Source organism: Juglans regia, chromosome 3 (assembly GCF_001411555.2).
Source record: "Juglans regia cultivar Chandler chromosome 3, Walnut 2.0, whole genome shotgun sequence".
NCBI classification, from domain to species: Eukaryota; Viridiplantae; Streptophyta; class Magnoliopsida; order Fagales; family Juglandaceae; genus Juglans; species Juglans regia.
Window position 1 is genome coordinate 34,408,351 of NC_049903.1, and position 18,158 is coordinate 34,426,508.

At 37.0% G+C, this 18,158-nt stretch overlaps 2 protein-coding genes across 3 annotated transcripts; both read left to right on the forward strand.

Moving 5' to 3' along the window:
* The first annotated feature begins 1,028 nt into the window (after positions 1-1,028).
* LOC108986288 lies at positions 1,029-6,901 on the forward strand. 2 transcript variants are annotated; one of them, XM_018958864.2, is made up of 4 exons: positions 1,029-1,561; positions 1,648-1,912; positions 3,182-3,297; positions 6,109-6,901. In XM_018958864.2, the coding sequence occupies exons 1-4, from the start codon at positions 1,436-1,438 to the stop codon at positions 6,550-6,552; spliced, it is 951 nt and encodes a 316-aa protein (XP_018814409.1). In that variant the 5' UTR covers positions 1,029-1,435; the 3' UTR covers positions 6,553-6,901. The 2 variants fall into 2 exon arrangements, with proteins under 2 accessions (XP_018814409.1, XP_018814410.1); XM_018958865.2 differs by having other exon boundaries at positions 1,030-1,561; positions 1,699-1,912.
* A 5,626-nt stretch (positions 6,902-12,527) lies between these two features.
* LOC108986268 (protein FATTY ACID EXPORT 3, chloroplastic) lies at positions 12,528-17,650 on the forward strand. Its single transcript, XM_018958834.2, has 7 exons — positions 12,528-12,841; positions 13,683-14,076; positions 14,351-14,518; positions 15,746-15,792; positions 15,880-15,917; positions 16,977-17,081; positions 17,285-17,650. The coding sequence occupies exons 1-6, from the start codon at positions 12,593-12,595 to the stop codon at positions 17,065-17,067; spliced, it is 987 nt and encodes a 328-aa protein (XP_018814379.1). The 5' UTR covers positions 12,528-12,592; the 3' UTR covers positions 17,068-17,081; positions 17,285-17,650.
* The last annotated feature ends 508 nt before the right edge of the window (positions 17,651-18,158 follow it).

Below are 18,158 nucleotides of genomic sequence, written 5' to 3' on the forward strand. Positions count from 1 at the left end.
CATGATTTGAGCTGAGTTTGAGAAGTCCAAGCTGGCGATAATTAAGCTACGAGATGAGGAGTCTCTATCCAAGCAAAGTATCAACATATGGCCATTACCTGCAACTGCAAGGAAATTGAAAAGACTGTCAAACTCAAAAGTGTGGTTCCTACTTCCTAGTCACCCAATTTTCCCGCAAACTCAAAAATTGCAAAAACAAAAGGGAAGAGAGGTTTCACGGGTCATGGCAATGGGCCGGCAGGAAATAAATGCGCCTCCTTTGCATAATTAAATCATACAAATTAGAATTCCTTTCCAACCCCAATGCTGCAGATCATTGTTGAAGTTTAAAGAAGTGGTAAAGGGTTAAGATCTATGACACTTTATTCTTCTTTATTGTAGGAAATAGATTATGTTGCCTTCTCTTCTCTTTTATTCTCTCTTTTTTGATGCTCTTGCTCTCTTTTAAGAGGGCTTATTTTGGACGAAAGTTGCATAGAGAAAGCATCAAGTTTTATTTGGCTTTTTTTGTCATGAGCGAGCGAGCTAGCTTGTTATCCGATTATAGAATAATGGATGCCTTTCATTTACTTTTGGACAGAGGTTTAATGATAGTAAGCTGATTAAATAAATGGATAGTACGTATATTGAGTTCCGCTTAGAATACTACATCTTCTGTTCACGCATTACTAAGCCGCACACAAGGATTTAATTTAAGATTCACATAAAAATAAAATAAAATTATACTTTTGATAATAAATTTTATATTTTAAAAAAAAATGAGCGAGACTCGCACATCATATAATTAAATTTATGACTCGTTTGAATCCATAGATGAGATATATAAAACGCCAGCGTTTCTTTACTTCAACTCATCAACAAATATGATCAGTGTTTGGGCCTCAGTTTGTGAGTCCTGCCCATTGCCTTAGAATTATGGCTGAAAATCTAACATGAAAAAATGTGTTTTCCGTACTTTATATTATTATGTAAAGTTTTTAGATAAAAATCATAAAAAGAGAAATAACATGTCATTTGTTAATAATAATAGTAATAGTAAGGTCCGGACCGGACCGGAGACTTCCGTCTCTTGCAGGATCGGACTTTGATAGTCATAGCGTCAAACCCGTGCGAATTCCATTCTCTCAAGCATCAAAATCCAAAACCCTATTCATTTTCTGGTTCGGTATTATCTCCCACGGAAACAAAACCCTAGAACCCGGATTCCCTTTGGCCCTTTTGGCTTATATTTTATCTGTACGAAAATTTCCCCTTCCGATGCGTGTTCTCTTTTAGCTTTTAGATACCTATCTTTATCTTGTTTTCTAAAAAGATTATCGGAAAATTCATTTGCTTTACGTGATTAATTTTGGATTTAGTTCTTGGGAGGTGGGGGGTTTGCCCGAGCCGAAGTGTTTTTCCTGATCCGGAAAAGCCGGTCGAAATTGTGTTGCAAATGGGCAAAAATGCGTTTCTCACAGTTTTTTTCTTGTTTATGATTGTTCCCGATGTTTGCGATGCTTCCTTACTCTTGAAGTTCAGAAAGCTGGTCGGTGCGGTGACTAAGGATTCTAGCATCCCGGTAAGTAAATTCTTCATCTTTTTTTATTGCTTTGTTATTGGGGTTACAAACTTGCTTATAGTTAAGAAACGGGTTCTCTTTTTAAGAGTTCCCCGTCGCCGAGTCCAGTTCCTTCTAACAATAAATCGAGTGCTAAGCCAGCCGATGGGTCAACGAACAACGAACCGGAGCCTCCGGTACCAATAAAGTCAACCCAGGTGGATTCCATGGGTGGAACAACACAAAAGAAGAAGCATGAGCAGAAGACCAATGATTCGCTAGTGCCGAGCACTGACAAGTGTATAGAGCGGGTGGATGTGACATGCAACGACCGTGGGAGCATGACTGCCTGCATAAAAAACTATCAACGCGGTAAATCAATACATAGCTCTTTTTTTTTGTTATAAGTAAGAAGTAAGTTTTATTGATATGAATGAAAGATAGGCATAGCCCATGTACCAATACATAGCTCTTTGTTATATAATCAATTGTGATTGTTTTGAATTTTGATTACAGAAAAAAGCGTATTTGAACAGTGGCACTTTATTAGCATATATGTTATGTATTGAAACTGAAAATGCATTCTTGGATGTCATTTCGTTGAACAAAATACTAATACAGATTTGATTATGAATGTGTTATGACGACTAGCACTGTTAAAAAAATTACTGGTTCCACTAAAGATTTATATTAAAAAGCAGAATAGAATTTGCTTTAAATCGTATGGTTCATCTCAGCAATGCCCTAATGACAAGTACAACAGGCCGGAGCCTGTTATAAACTTGTTTTTTTCTCTATTTCTCCCAATGATTCTTTCAAATTTAGAGATTGACATGGGCTACAAGAGGCTCAAGAGAAAGCAAGTTTAAAAATTGGAGAAATCTGCCGAGGTTTGCCTACTTGATTTATGAAAGATAATGAGAATGGGTTACTAACAAAAGAAAGGCGCTACTTAGCCCTACATTAGTAGAAGTAAGTGACTGAGTTAGCCTAGCCTACCCTACTATTGTATTGTATAGTAGAGTATAGTGTAGTAGGTGAGCTGTTTAGTAAAAGGGAGGGGAGATTTTTTTTTACTTGTCAAAAAAAAAAAAAGGGAGGGGAGATTTTCTCCTCATTTGGGGGTTCACTTCATTCATTATGAACTAAAAAGTGTAAGGCTGATTACTGAGGTCGTAAAAACTTCATACAATGAATGATCAGCCATTCCATTTGTCTATAATTCATGGAAACCTTTTATAATTCCATTTGTCTTAGGGCGAAAATGGAAACCTTTTATAACTCCATAGAATTAAGCCTATAAACCGTTCATCCAGCCTATAATTCCATTTGTCGCCTTTTTCAATAAAATTCATATTTACCGATAAAAAAATAATAATTCCATTTGTCTGAGGGGAAAAAAAGTTTCCATGTCTATAATTTTGGGAGTTTTCATGCACAAAGACTTGTTGATCATTGGCTCTACATCATTTGTTAAAATGAAATCTTCTGCTACTGTATTTATTTGGCTACAGCTCAGTTAAAGAAATCTACTGCTCAGTTTTATGTGCTGTTTATTGACACTGCTGTATGTTGATTGATACTATTCTATCTCACATAATTGTTGTCGAGTTTAAATTTACTCCCTTTTACATGTAGCAGGGTCCAAAGAATTGCTTGTTCTAGTCCTCAATGGAGGGGGGAGCGATTTGAAAGTGAATTTTACAGTGGAAAGCAATAGTACAATGCTGGAAATACTCAAACACCATACTAATAGGGTATGGATCATTACCTGACAATCTTATTTTTCTGCTTTATTATGCTAGGAGCTAGGAGAACGTCAATATGCTCTCTGATCTTCTTGGAAATGTAATGACAATCTTATCTTTATGCGTAAGATTGCTATTGGAAGGTCATATTGGGCTGTAGGCCTTATCCATTGGAAATATTTCTTCTCCTCTCCTTTCCTTGAAAATTCAAAATAATGCTTTTTTTCTCGAGGAATATACTTGTTCAGGTAATAATATATGGCTAGAAGAACCATATCCTCATATTTTGAGGGTTTTACTTCAATTTCTGTCTAAGATCTGGAGAAGGGAGATGGGGTCTGCGTTACATGGCTCCAGGGTTTAAACGGGTAAAAGACATATTGCGTTTGCATGGTCTCCGGGACTTCTCATCTTAAAAAAGATCTGGCGAAGGGAGATGGAAAAGTCAGGATGAATAGGGAATAGTTTTCTTTGGCAATTTCTGGCTAAGATTTGAGACGAAAAATCCTTCTCTTGTTTGGCCAGTTGAGTTAATAATTCGACAATATTAACCTCAGGTTAAAAGGCTTGTGGAGTACAACTGAGGTCCATGGGCCATAGGAGGCAGGGCTATGGAAGAATATTAGGAGAGGTTGGGGGAAGTTTTATAACCATATCAGATCTGAGGTGGGAGGTGGATCAGGATTAAGTTTTGGCACGATCTGTTGTGTGGAGATAGTATCCTTGTAGAAGTCTTACTGGAGGTGTATTAAGGGCTTGTTGGGGGTTGCATTAGGGGTCGTAAAAAGTGCTTAAATAGCCTCAAAAACTCCTTAATGATAAAATTAAGTTGTTTGGTTGTTACATATTAAAGTACTTTTTAATATCAAAAAAGCTAAAAAGTATGTTTTAGGCTTTTCCTCAAACATGCTTTTCTGAAGATGCTACAGTGGCAGAGCTTATGGGAAGAGTGGGTGGGAGTACACACTGGAATATCAATTTCATCTGGGCGGCACAAGACTGGGAGGTGGAGAGTTTTGTAGATTTGTATAGTCTGTTGTATTCTTGTCGTCCGAATATCCAGCAGGAAGATGAGTTGTGGTGGAATCCTGCGGGGAGAGGGGTATTCACAGTTAGATCCTTTTATAAGGTTCTCACACAAGAACCTGAGACACAGTTTCCTTGGAGAAGGCTTTGGAAGAACAAGGCTCCACCCAAAGCTTCCTTTTTTGTATGGACAGCATCCTTAGGTAAGATTCTCACTACAGATAATCTGAGAAAGAGGAGGATAATCATTATAGGTTGGTGCTGCATGTGTAAAAGTGGGGGTGAGTCAGTGAATCATCTACTTTTACATTGTGAGGTTGCTAGATCTCTCTGGTATGAGGTGCTTAATAGAATGGATCTAGTGTGGGTGATGCCAGAATCTGTGGTGGAAATGTTGGCAAGCTGGACCCCTATTAGAGGTGTGCAACAGATCAAAGCGGTTTGGAAAATGATTCCGAATTGTATCATTTGGTGCTTGTGGAAGGAACGCAATGAGTGGACATTTGAAGACAGAGAGATCTTTGGCGGAGCTTCAAGTTTTCTTTTTTAAGACTCTTTGTACTTGGGCTATTGCTGTAGATTTCAATGGCATAAACTTTCATGATTTCTTAGTTTCTAATGTGCCTACGTAGATAGGGCATAAGGACCTTTGTAACTGGCACTTTGTTGCCTTTATTGAAATAATAATTCTTGTTTACCTATAAAAAAAAAGAATAATGCGGAACGTAGTTCTGATTTTAAAGAAGACTGTCAATGGACAAAAATACCCATACAACTTTCAGATAATTACAGTTTTGCCCTTTGATCTTATTATAGGTACAGCTTTAACTCAAATGACCTTTTATGTCATTTTTACCTCAAAAAGCATTTTATTATATTGTTTCTAAACAAATGTAACATATTTGAAAGTAGTTTAAACATATGGTTACTAAACAATAAATAACTTTTTAATAGTAGAGCTTATTACTTAATCTCTACAACTAAAAGCCCTAAAGCTAAAAGTTATATTACCCACCACCATCTCAACCATGCATGAAGAATTCTTTAGTGTCAGACAACTTGGAGATGTTGAGTAATGCCATTCAGGAGGTTGATGTCTTTAGGGCGTTCTTTAATTTTCTATACTCCACTAGGTTGAGAAGAGGAGGCAGGGACAAAGCATTTTGAACTCTGTTCAAGCGAATACTTTTTAGTGTCCGTTCTTGAGGGGGTATGGATGGCTATTTTTCTGGGAGCGAACTGTAATTGATTGGTGTTGCATATATAGTGGGGAGTCCGTTGATCATCTATTGTTTCGTTGCGATATTGCCAGTGCTCTATGGAATGACTTCTTCAGGCAGGTTGGTTTTGTTTGGGTCATGCCTAGAAGTATTGAGGAGTTGGTTATTCTTGAGAAGACTAGGTAGCAGCCCACAAATACAGCAGCATGGAAAATGGTCCCCATTTGCCTCATTTGGTGTGGGTGGAACGAGAGAACTTTATCAAGAACTTCTTTATCAACCCTATTCCTTTGGACCGTATCTATAGATTTTAATGGACTAAACTTGAATAAATTTTTAGTATCCTTTTCACCTTCTTGATTGGTGTCTCTCTTGTATATCCCTTGTGTGCTTGGGTTGCGCCTTTCGCATTTATCAATAAAGAATTATTACTCACAGAAAGGCTTGTTATTGAATTCTAGATCTTGCTGCTATATGGCCAATCCTGTTTTAATTCAATTTACGGGAAAATACATTTGACTTTTTGTGAGCAGCCTTGCCTCATTCATGGGCTTGTTTAATGTTTGTTTTGCAGACCAAGATTTTGTTAACTGATGACAAAAGCTCCAAACTCATATTAAATGCTGGAAATGGTGTTTGTGAGCTTCCTGTGGGCCCTCCTGTAGGAGCAAACTTTTATGTGCGTCTCCCTTCATTTCACAATCTGGTGACACCAGTCAATGGTGCATACTTCTTGATCCTTACAGTGCTTGTCTTTGGAGGGACATGGGCGTGCTGCAAGCTTAGGAAGAGGAGGCATCCCGGTGGAGTCCCATATCAAGAGCTTGAAATGGGTCTGCCGGCATCTGTTTCAGCTACAAATGTGGAAACAGCAGAAGGTTGGGATCAGGGTTGGGATGATGACTGGGATGAAAATAATGCAGTGAAGTCCCAAGGACTTGTAGGAAGCATTTCTGCAAATGGCCTTACTTCTAGATCTTCAAACAGAGATGGATGGGAATATGACTGGAATGACTAGTTATTTGACAGACAATTGTGGCAGCGGAAAGAGAAATTTTTGCTAAAAGGTAGGAGAAGTAGCAGAGGATGTACTAGAAATTAAAAAAGAAAAAAAATCAATGTAGAACAAATAGGATCATGAAAAAAGGAGTACAAAACTTTCCCACGCTTGTGTTATTTTTGAATCAAAAGTCGGGCTTTCTTGATCCTTTCATGTTATAGTTGAGGTCTGTACAAATCTTGTTTTGTTTTAGGATTTTGAAGCACGGGAGGTAAAAAGTATTTACCTTTCTGTACCTTATCTGTACTCATCTTTAATTATATTTTTTTGGAAAGACTGAAGAGGTGGAGAATGGAGTTTAAGGTCATGTGCTTCCTATAAGATGAGATACCCTACCCGTAGCAAATGGCTGCTATGCCAAAGATGCAGTAAGCTAGCCCCGTTGCATGCCTTGTACAGACAAGAGAAGACCCTTTTTTTTGTTTTTTGTTTTTTTTAAAGTTGATCTGTCCACTCTTCATGCCTTTTTTTTTTTTTTTTTTTCGTGGGTTAGAAGCTCCTATGATTTGGTGTTACATCACACGGGATGTGTCCTAAATCTCAAATGTAGTTTTTGGAATCACAGCATTAATGTTATATTCTTATCTTATTTTCATTCTATTAATATGTTATTATGACATTACATCTAACTCTTGAATCAATTCAGAATTTTTCAATAAAAGAAATTCAAAAGTTAATGAACAATGCAACATTGGAATAAGATATGGATGTATTATATAAACATAACTTCTTCGATCATATGGTATAAAATGTTGTTCTTCTTCATCGTAACAGATGCCTTACTGGTGGTGTTTTCTTTTGTGGCTACATTCATGTTGTTCTTGCTTGAAATAGCAACTCTTTTTGTTCATCCAAAGTGATTTAAGATTAAATAATGCTAGATAAAGTCATAGATTGTGTATGTGCCATGTACTCATTTAAAAAAATAATAGAGTATTATTAAAAAATTAATTTTTTCACATAGGTTTTATATTTACCTACTTTTTCAAAATGTATATATGCAATCATTACCACTTAAATGTTTACTTGTTAGGTTTTAAACAGTGGTGCATACCAGTCTTACCAGATCAATATCGGATCTTTAGGCATTTCGTAGTCAATTAGTCTCATCTTTTAATTCTTAAGCTTCTTACAAGTTGTCCTTGAATAGTGAATAATAATACTACAAATATACTTCAAAGAAACGATGGTATTAATGGGTTGAAGTCTTAGCGATTTACAACTTTTTAGCGATTTATAATGGTGTGGGACATAGTGATTTACCTTCCCCAGTTTCACTCTATTGAAACTTGATGCTTAATCCCTTCCAAATGTTTGTAAAACATCACTATAAATCAACAACTACCACGCCTTACATTCTATCCGGTTTAGTGACATCTTTTCTTTCTTTTCATTCCAGCAGGCAGGCATGATCAATCAAGAAGATGAAAAAGTTCCCCCATATTTTCCACTGGTCTTTTCCCCCATCACCACCTCCAAAACCAAGATCCCAAACCCATTCGCGTCACATTTCTCAGTGATTTTCACTATCCCACATGCAAATTCAGGAGTCATGTACCAAGAGCACTCTGAATTTTGCTGTTGAAGAGACAATGGTCCAACATTTTCACTATCCCAAATACTGTGCAGAGTGTTAACTAACAATCTAAGAGACAATAACTCAAACACCTAAGCTTGAGGTTTCACCCTTTCACGGATTGTTGTTGAATAATGCTAAACTCCCTCTTTTCTCAACCACTAACCCATTCCTAGCGATCATGGTTGGAAGATATAACAATTCAAAAGCAATCTATAGTTTATCCAAAACTTCCTACTGGTTTGCAGAGCAAGTTTAGATAATAAAAACATCTGTCGGAATCTTATATCAAGTTCAAGCATCGGTTGTGCCTTGTGTCAACAACAGATCAAAATCAAGAAGAAAGAACTCCAAACTTTTCCAAATATAACATACAACGCAACTCAGTAAGTTTATGAAATGGAAATTAATGGAAAAATGAGAAATCAAACTCAATCCGTTTTTGGGTTACTCCTCAAAACTTAGGCTTAGAAATTTAGCCTAACATCTTTGCATTAAAGCTCTTTCTAAACATTGTAGAATCTAGGAAATAGAATGAGAAACAAAAGAATGAAAAAGATGCTTTTATTGCCTAGCTTCTTGCTTGCTCTCCCCAAGAGAACTTTTCTTTTTCAGGATCCTCCCTAGCGTCCCCTCCCTTTTTCCTCTTATGTACAGCACCTCCCAGCTGTCCTAATTGATTTCTCTCCCTCTTTTCTCCAATCCAAAACCTTCCCCCCTTTACGAATGCACATCAACTCGGCAAAACTACCAAATTCAGTTGGGATTTTTTTCTTCCATAAATGCCCTGCAACATATAAGTGCAAGTGCTCACTATTTTAAGGGCAAAGATGCCCTGCAACATATAAGTGCAAGTGCTCATTATTTGAATGGCAAAGATGTAACTTTAGACTTGATGGCTTAGCAATATGAATGTCATGGTTATTCCAAGTACCACCAGATGCAATTTCCATAGTTTTACGTGCAAAGTATTGGCAGCAATTAATTTGGCTCCAATACTAAAATCTAATGCATAATTAAGTGCTCAACTCTTTTTTGATGAAATAATTTACTCACATAAACTACTTAATTACGCATTTCTAACACTTTATCAAGATGCTTATACAAACTCCCAATCTCATGGCCGACTGGTTGAACTAGTTGGGTATAGGAGACTTGTGTGTATTCTCAATCGACAATTGCTATTGTTTTGAAAGTGTTTCACCGCCAACTAATCTCGACCGCTAACCTGGGACAAGAAAAGATGGTGGCCCAATGTGCCTAATATACCTCCGATGCTTAAGTTAAAAATATTTACGTATTGCCTTATAATGAGGGATCAAAAAGTTACATTGGATTGCTAATGCTGGCTCTTTATATAGACGTGGATTATTGCTAATAAAGATAGTTCAATTCTTTTCTCAAATCTCGAGAACTCAATCATCGAACTCCCTGGAATTACTTTAAGAAGGAAATGATTAACATATCGAGGCCAAATATCTAGTTGTTTCTTATGAGTAGATATCTTTGATTGGTGACAGCTACCTTATTAATCCCATTAGGAGGTGCAATCTCATGGTGGCGAGTGTATGGAACGCCTGCAACCTTTTAACTCATTGGGCTTCCTATATAGGCCTTATTCGATATAGTTGGGTCTAGGGGTGTAACCGGTCCGGTCCGGTCCGGTTTTGGATAAAATCTAGGACCGAACCGGTATGTACCGGTTTTGTATTTTTCAAAACCGATTACGCACCGGTTATCTTCCTAAACCGGTACTTCCGGTTTTACCAGTTTCCGGTCCGATTTTTCGATTTTTTTTAAATATAAATTTCACAATTTGTCATTAAAACTTTGTTTATAAAAAAAAATTAATTTAAAAAAAACTGTTTTATACTTTTATTAATATATTAGACTATATAATATTATTAATATTAGACTATTGGTAGAGTTATAAGTTATGTATTAGTATTAGTTATAAACTTTTAGTGATTTAGTATTAACATTTTATGTAATAATTTATAAATTATAATAAGAAATTATTTCATATATGAATATATATATTATATATAAAATTTCACATAAAAATTTATAATTATACATTATATATAAAACTTATATATATTAATATTTAATATATATATATAAAATATTTTGTATAAAACTTATATATAAAAATATTATTTTTTATTTTTTTTAATCAACCGGTCCGGTCAGGTCTGGTCCAAAAAATTCCGGAACCGGAATCGAACCGGAACCGGCCGGTTTTTACGTTTTAAAAACTGGTTCCGGACCGGACCGGTTCGATCCGGTTTTCCGGTTTAAGTTTACACCCCTAGTTGGGTCCATCTGATGAAGATAAAAAGAGCCTCTCCAGCTATTATTCCTTGTTGTGGGAAAAGTGTCGGTTGCCTAGTTAGAATGTCTAACCCCTGAGCTTGTAGCTCATCATTTTATCATTTTGTACCCTAGTAGGGATGTCTTGAGATAATCTCAATCGCGACTAATATTTTTAAGGTATTTTCATCAAATACTCTATGTCAATTAGTTCCAAAATTGGTTCGTTCTCTTATTGAGCTCGAGTGAGACTTTCATTTTTCCTTGCTTAAGTGATGGTCTTTATGTGGAATTAGTCAAAGAGAGGTCTTTTGGTAGGAGCATGATCCAAGCTATTATGCCTTGCCGAGGAATGAACCTAAGCAAGGTCAAGGGTGCCTCGTCGGAGAAGTAGCCAGTGTAAGGTCTTTGGTATCCTGTCGAGGTACTAGCTTGACATGGTCTTTGGTGCTTTTCGAGCTACTAGCCCGACAAGATCTTTAATTAGTGCCTTGCTAGGGTACTAACCAGAGTAAGGTCTATAGTGTCTTGTTGGGGTACTAGCCAGAGCAAGATCTGTGCTGCCTTATTGGGGTGTTAGCCTGAACAATGTGATATGTTCAAAAAAAAAAAGGCAATAAGGAAGTTTCAACTTGTATGGTAGATTTACAAGTGATGAACCCAAATTTGTTGAAGACGAGTGCATATCGAATACAAAAGATTGTAGATTAGCCAGGATAGAACTCTCTCCCAATCCAATAGAAAATAAGAGAAGAATCTCTAGATGGCACCAAACAATTATATGCAAATTTTTGTATGACCAAACTGGTGAGGAGCTCTTGCAAAATAAGGACATAGTTACCGAACCCCTTAGGTCCTGGAGGACCGAAGGCACTTCGATGATAAATCAATCCATTTCATTTATGAGATAAACTCAATTAGTAGAGAGAGTTTTTTTAGAATGAACCTATTAACTACTTTTCTTTAAGAGTGCTCTCTTTTAATAAAATTCTTATAAATAGGGTATAAAATATTTCTACTTGCAAATTTTTGTAAGTTGAGTTGCTATCTATAAGGGGTGCTACTCGCACCCCGCACTCCCGGACAGGGCCTGGCCTCACCCCTACCCCAGCATGGGCTGGGGTGCAAGTTGGGCCACGACAACCACTACTATGCCACGGTGTGTGTGTGAGAGAGAGAGAGAGAGAGAGTGAGTGATACCTGAGGTGAGTGGGGGCGATGGTAAGAGAGAGAAAGTTCGAGAGACTGGAGACGAGAAGAAAGATCAAAAATGACAATAGAGACAGAGAGGAAAGAGAGGGAGACCAGTGCAGGGGGTGGGGATCTTTTAAAACAAAACTTAATCTGAAACGATGTTGTTTTCATAAATTTTTTAATATATATATATTCATAGAGATTGAGTTCCTTTATTAAGATGTTAGTTGGGTGAGGTTGGATTCTGAGTTCAATTCTTCAATTACCCAAAAGAAAAAAAAACAAAAAAAAAGAAATGGCAACTCATTGGTAAGAGTAGTAATAGTAATATTAAGTAATGTAGTTATTTTCCATGTTTGGTTTTAAAATTAAATTCAGATATGTGAGAGAAAAGCTAGCTACTTAGCAGCTGAGGTGCCTTGCTTTCATTCTTTCAGGTCTTTTGCTTCTTTTCTAATGCTTGCATCTATACCTTTCTTTCCCCACCACCATTCATTATTTATTGAATCAAAAGCACAACAATTAATTAATATATAAAATTAATTCGTGATTTTTAAATCATGACATTTTAGAAGCGATTAAATGAATAATAAATAATTCAAAATCTTCAAAATTTCTAACTGTTTATTCGGGTCCACAGAGAATAGTGCACGCCTGATCTATCGGATTATAACCCACCACTTTACAAGATTCAGTGGGCCCCGGACAGCATCAAATTTTAGCTGATTACGTGTCATCAAAGCATCGCAAGGCATTTGTAGATGGACGCGCATCACACCCTTCGGCGTATTTTAGAGCCATCCTTTTACAAAACAAAAAACAGTAAAAAATAATAATAATAATAATAAGGGGACACTCACCTTCTTTCGTCTGCTTCGCCTCTCTGTTCCTCTCGCTCTCAAAAAATACTATAAGATGAGTGTGACGTTGGAGTCCCTTTCGGCCTTAAACCCTAACCCTAGCTACGTCTCGTTTCCGTCCAAGATGTCTACGTTGGTGCCGTCTCTAAGGTTCGATCCCCTGCTCAGGCCTCGCTTCTGCAGGTTCTCTGTTATGCCTAAAGCTGTTTCTCCCAAGCTACTTGGGGCTCGTTTCCTCTCTCTTGAGCAACGGAACTCCTGGAAACCTCCGGTTCTAACTTACGCAGCCTCTCACGAGGAATCGGTAGGAGCAATTTTTTAAATTTCATTTGATATCTTCTTTGTGTGCAAATAAAAATTCTCATTTTCTCCAGATGTTTGAGTTTGGTATTTGATGATGAATTGGTAAATTGAGTTATGTCCGTTCCGTTCAACCATGAATACGTATTTCGTGGTGCCGATATTTGGCCATTTTGATGAGAGCCATTGTCTGGAGAATGGAGATTTGACTTTTTCGTGATAGTTATGTTTGAATAAGAGTAGCATACACCTGGGTTTTTATAGATATTAGTGCATTTAAGTGCTGTGTGTTTAGGTTTATACGAGGCACGATTCCATTCTAAATACAATACCATTCTATTTTGCTATGATACACTAATGACGGTGACAAATATGACAAAGTGACGTAAGGTTTGAATCCTCTTGGGTGCAAACAATCTCTAGGGGCCATCGGACTGGGAGATTTTTCCCTTGAATTAACTGAGGTGCACTTGCGGGAAACTCCTTGCCGAGAGCCTGTGCACCCCCGGCATTAGTCGGGATGCTGTTCTGGACACCTGGTGCCAATAAAATATATATATATATGACAATGGTATATGCCATCTCAGTTTGCTTCTTGAGCTGGAAAGGGATCAAAAGCTGTTACATTTTGATGGGCTTTTAGTTTACTATTAATAATATCTTATTTGATAAACAAATTGTGAAGTAGGTAATATTTTGTGGTTTATTTTAAGGCGTGTCTTCAAGTATGGCTCGTGCTATCTTTGTTTTGGCACAATCATGCTCTTAGGTGGATTATATACATGGTTTAATCATACTTTTTCTATTATGAGAGTGGCTTCATGATAGTTTTTTTCCCTCTACAGAACAATATAGATATTGAAGTACAGAAGGATAAGGAAGATATCAAATTGGATGCCGAAGGCTCACAAGAAGCTTGGGAGCAAGTTCTAGATTCTTTCAAAGAACAAGCCTTGAAGATGCAAAGCATTTCCCAAGAAGCATACGAGGTATACTCCAAGAAAGCAGTTATCATCCTAAAAGAAACTTCAGAACAGTTGAAAATACAGGCAGAAAAGGCAAAGCACGATTTGAGTGTGGTAGCAAAGGAAATTAGTGAAGAAGGTAAAGTATATCTCACCTCAGCTGCAGAGAATTCCCCTGAACCGGTGAAGGAGATTGTGGAGACATATACTTCCTCAACTGATGATCTGAACGAAATTTCAAGAGTCCATGACTTCCACGTTGGGATACCATATGGTATGTACAATGTATGGTGTAAGTTGTATGCAAAGGCTTTCAATGTGCAGGTTTTTCATTACAATGCATTTTGAGTGATTACTCAGTTGAATCAGCATAGGAATAGATGCAGCTTGTGTGAGAAGAATGGCACCAAAGATGCATATGCTAGTGCAAATTTTTATGAAGTCATATGGTTTCGTTGAAATGAAAATTAAGCAGACAATGATATCAAATAATATCTAGTACTTTTCTTCCTTTCAATCTTTGTAATGGTGCTGCTAATACTTTTCAGGTCTGATCCTTTCTCTTGGTGGCTTTCTTTCCTTCATGCTGACGGGAAGCATTGGTGCCATTAGGTTTGGTGTTATACTAGGTGGTACTCTTTTGTCTTTAAGCATTTTAAGCTTGAAATCGTATGGAAAAGGAGAACCATTTCCTCTGGCCTTGAAAGGACAAGCAGGTCAGGATCTTTATTTTTATCTGTATAATTACATTTTTTTATAAGTAATTTTTATCTGTATAATTACATTAAGGGCATGCAAATTTACCTTTGATAAGCTTTTTCACTACATGCTCTTTCCCACAATAGTTTTTCTGTTTATCTTATCAGTTTCAATTATTAGAATATAGTCAAGGTGTCTTGGAACGCTTTGTTAACTTGGCTCTTAGGTGTTTGCTCCTGTAGACACCTTTCCATGTTATAAATACCACATTCCTTTCAGGTATTTTTTCAGAACATGAAAAGCATGGCTAAAAAATTATAAATATTGTGGGTTTACCACGAACCGACCCTTGTGGCTGGATTTACTGCTCTGGTGAGCTTGGGAATTTGAGCTGACAATTAGATGATAGATGTGCTGTAATCGAAGGTGCTGATGATAGATGCTTTTTTCGCCTAGGTAGCCTTCTCAGGGAAAATTTTCACTATGAACAACCTAAGGAAATGTCACATCATTGGGACAGACCACCTTATACCTCATTCTCTAAATACATCACTTTGAACCATCTAGTGTGGTGTATTTAGAGAAAAAGGAAATATAAACATATGGAGGATCATGAGAGGACGTTGGAGGAGCTTAAAACTGTATTTTTTAATACTTTGTTCTTTTGGGTAGCTTCTATAGATTTGTAGTGAATTGAGTTTTTATGATTTCCTTCTCTTTTCCTATTTGTAATTAGGTGTTCCTCTTATACACCACCTGTGTGCTTAGGCTATGTCTTTTGTGTTTTTAATAGAATCTTCGATTACCTAAAAAAATAATATTTGTTAACGCTAAATGGATATTAGTTTAATTTTTAAATTAATGTGATCTTCAATCTGAAGATATTTCTCATTTCTGTATTGACCTCATATCTTAATTTATTTCCTATTCATCTCTGGCCCCTCCCGTAGAGATTCTTGGTTGATGGTTCCGTTCCTGGCATGGGGATAGCCCCTACTACCCATCGCACCCTGAGCACAATTACGTCACTTGTGATACATATGGAATATAATTCAATTCGGTCCAGATGTTTAATTTTTTGTTGTTTGACTTCAGATGTTCAATTTATCCATTTTGTTTTGTAGTTTGAACTTGTAAAAGAAGCTGATATTTCATCTTGTTTGCTGTTTACTGTCTTGTTTTAATTTGCACTCTATGTTATACTTTTTCATAATTGATTTCTAAATGTGATGTTGGACCTGCAGCAATAGCAAGTATAATATCTTTACGGGAGATACTCATGCTGTCTCAGGTAACATATTCTTCATTTGTGATGCTTGTCAAATGAATGACCTTTTCAACTTCTAACGACTGCCGTTTCTGATTATCCCGTTTGCAGGCTCCATCATTTCTGAGTTATTTTACAACCTTCATCAGGTTCTTATTATTCTCATGACTTGTGTTTTCTATTTGATTCTCTCTCCTTTGGACTAAAAACCAGTCTTTGGTGGACAACATACATCCCAACTTCCGTTTGTTCTTAACTATTTTGAATAAAAAAGAAGTTTCTTATTTTCATCAAAAAATAAATTACGGTGATTTGTGTTGTCTAAAGTTCAACTCAAACTTTATCAGAACCCGGAGTGACTTTATGATGCTGATAGACTCATTATTCTGCATTGTGATGCAGCTGAATGACAAAATGAGAATCCTTGTCTGGCTAATACATGCTTTCTCCTCTTGGGTGAAAGCTAGACTTTGGATTGCTTACCAGCAATTTCCAACTAATTTCCCATTTGGGAAGCTGAAGAAAGAATCTCAGGTTATAGCATGACTAGAGCTGTCATGCTTTCAGTAGAATAATGGCGCAAGATGCTGTGAGTCCTAGAAATAATCTGTGTGGCTGACCCCAAGTAGAAAACAAAAGGCTACATGCTTGAATTATCTAGTACATCTATCAAGAACAAAACGAAATCTTGTGCCAACTATTTGGTGCCCCATTTAGCCCTTTTGTCATTTTACTCGGTTTTGTTTAACTAATCAAGTCCTTTTTGGAGAAGTCCTAATATTATTTTGAAGTGTCTGGGGTGAGATAAACAAGTAACAAGTCCCTTTGGAGAATTCCTAATCTTGCTTTGGAGTGTTGTCATCTGCCTCCAGAAGCCATTCTGTGGTAATTGATGATTATACTCTGGTCACTTCAAAGCCACTCTCTGGGAGCTTCATTGTCTTCTTCCTCATGCCTCTCTCTCTCTCTCTCTCTCTCTCTCTCACACACACACACAGACACAGACACAGACACGGGAACATGCACCGGCAGATGCCTTACGTGAGATAGCTTAAATTAATAATCTATTCTCAGATGAACTGTGGATGGTTCTGCATGATCGTCACTTATGATTTATTTATTTAGGTCTTATAAAAGCGTAGCTGATTGTGATATTTACTTCTTTTTGGCTGAGTAAAGATTGTTAGATGATTGCTTTTTCTGTGCAGCGGTGCGGTGGTAGCATTCTATGTCTATAGGATCCTTCTGAATCGTAAAAGGAAGAGAGGCTCAAACTTAGAAAACCAAACAGAAAATTAGTTGGATTGTGCAAGGTTAGTTGTATTTTTACATTGTGCAGTCTCTATGTTTCATTTGTCACACTAGTACTCGAAGAAGTTAAAGAGCTGGATAAAATACCAGGATTATATTCTGACGTCAAGCATTTTACTCAGAACATTTGTTTCTTTTGTTTGGTAAGTGAACATATGTTTCCTGTTTGGAGCAAAAGCAAATTTAACCTTTAAATATGGTCCAGGACGAAAGTTTCACTGGACTACGGTAGCTTTCTGAGGACAAAAATTCTAGATTTCAGTGGCATTATTGTCCAATGGCTTTGGAGAATGCTTCGAGCGACAAAAGAGAGCTCCCTCAAATATGTTTTGTGCTTGTGTATTTTTATGAATTAATTAGGAATAATGATATAGATGTTACTATGATGTGGCATACGCGCTCTCTTTGTTCTGGGAGATGCTTGAAGGCAGTGATGTTTTTTATCTCTATCTTTTCCATGGGTGATCTCATCTGTGTTCATTAGTTCATTATGGTCATGCCGAATTCTTTTCTAATGGTGGATCCTCTTAGATCGTTTGATCAAATTCTTTTTTCTTTTCTTTTTCATCAACTTATGAGCACGATGAAGTATATGTATTTCTATTAAATAAATCACAGTTCACATCTCTATCAAATATCACGTTAATCATGTTGAAAACTTCTAAATATTATACCAGTAAGCCTCTGCTATTTTCCTTCAAGTTTTGGATGAGATCTTGAATATCGACCTAGATATATTTTTTCACAATATTATACAATTGGAAACACAGAATGGCCCATTTGCCCAGTTCACAAGCTCACTTCCACTTTAACAAGATCATTGTTATGTTGCTTGGTTCCATCAATTAAGGAAGATAAGAGTAGAAGTATTCAAGACTTGAGAGTGTGAACCCCTTCCCTGGCCGTGGCAAGGTAGTATTTATACCTGGTTGGATTGGCCCTCGCAGTGAGGATGGTGTGTGTGTCGTTTCGTACGGGGTCGGGGTCGGGTGTCACTGCCACTTACCCGCCGCGCTGCAGACCAGTCGAACTTGATTATGGCTGTCTCTTACACCCCAAGAGGCACGTTGTGACGTACT

Excerpts from the sequence above, each read along its gene's own strand:
- LOC108986288 (XM_018958864.2), top strand. The coding sequence starts at position 1,436 with ATGGGCAAAAATGCGTTTCTCACAGTTTTTTTCTTGTTTATGATTGTT. Across the intron at positions 1,913-3,181 it reads CATAAAAAACTATCAACGCG|GGTCCAAAGAATTGCTTGTT; the intron begins GTAAATCAATAC and ends TACATGTAGCAG. Across the intron at positions 3,298-6,108 it reads TCAAACACCATACTAATAGG|ACCAAGATTTTGTTAACTGA; the intron begins GTATGGATCATT and ends TTTGTTTTGCAG.
- LOC108986268 (XM_018958834.2), top strand. The coding sequence starts at position 12,593 with ATGAGTGTGACGTTGGAGTCCCTTTCGGCCTTAAACCCTAACCCTAGC. Across the intron at positions 14,077-14,350 it reads CCACGTTGGGATACCATATG|GTCTGATCCTTTCTCTTGGT; the intron begins GTATGTACAATG and ends AATACTTTTCAG. Across the intron at positions 15,793-15,879 it reads AGATACTCATGCTGTCTCAG|GCTCCATCATTTCTGAGTTA; the intron begins GTAACATATTCT and ends TCCCGTTTGCAG.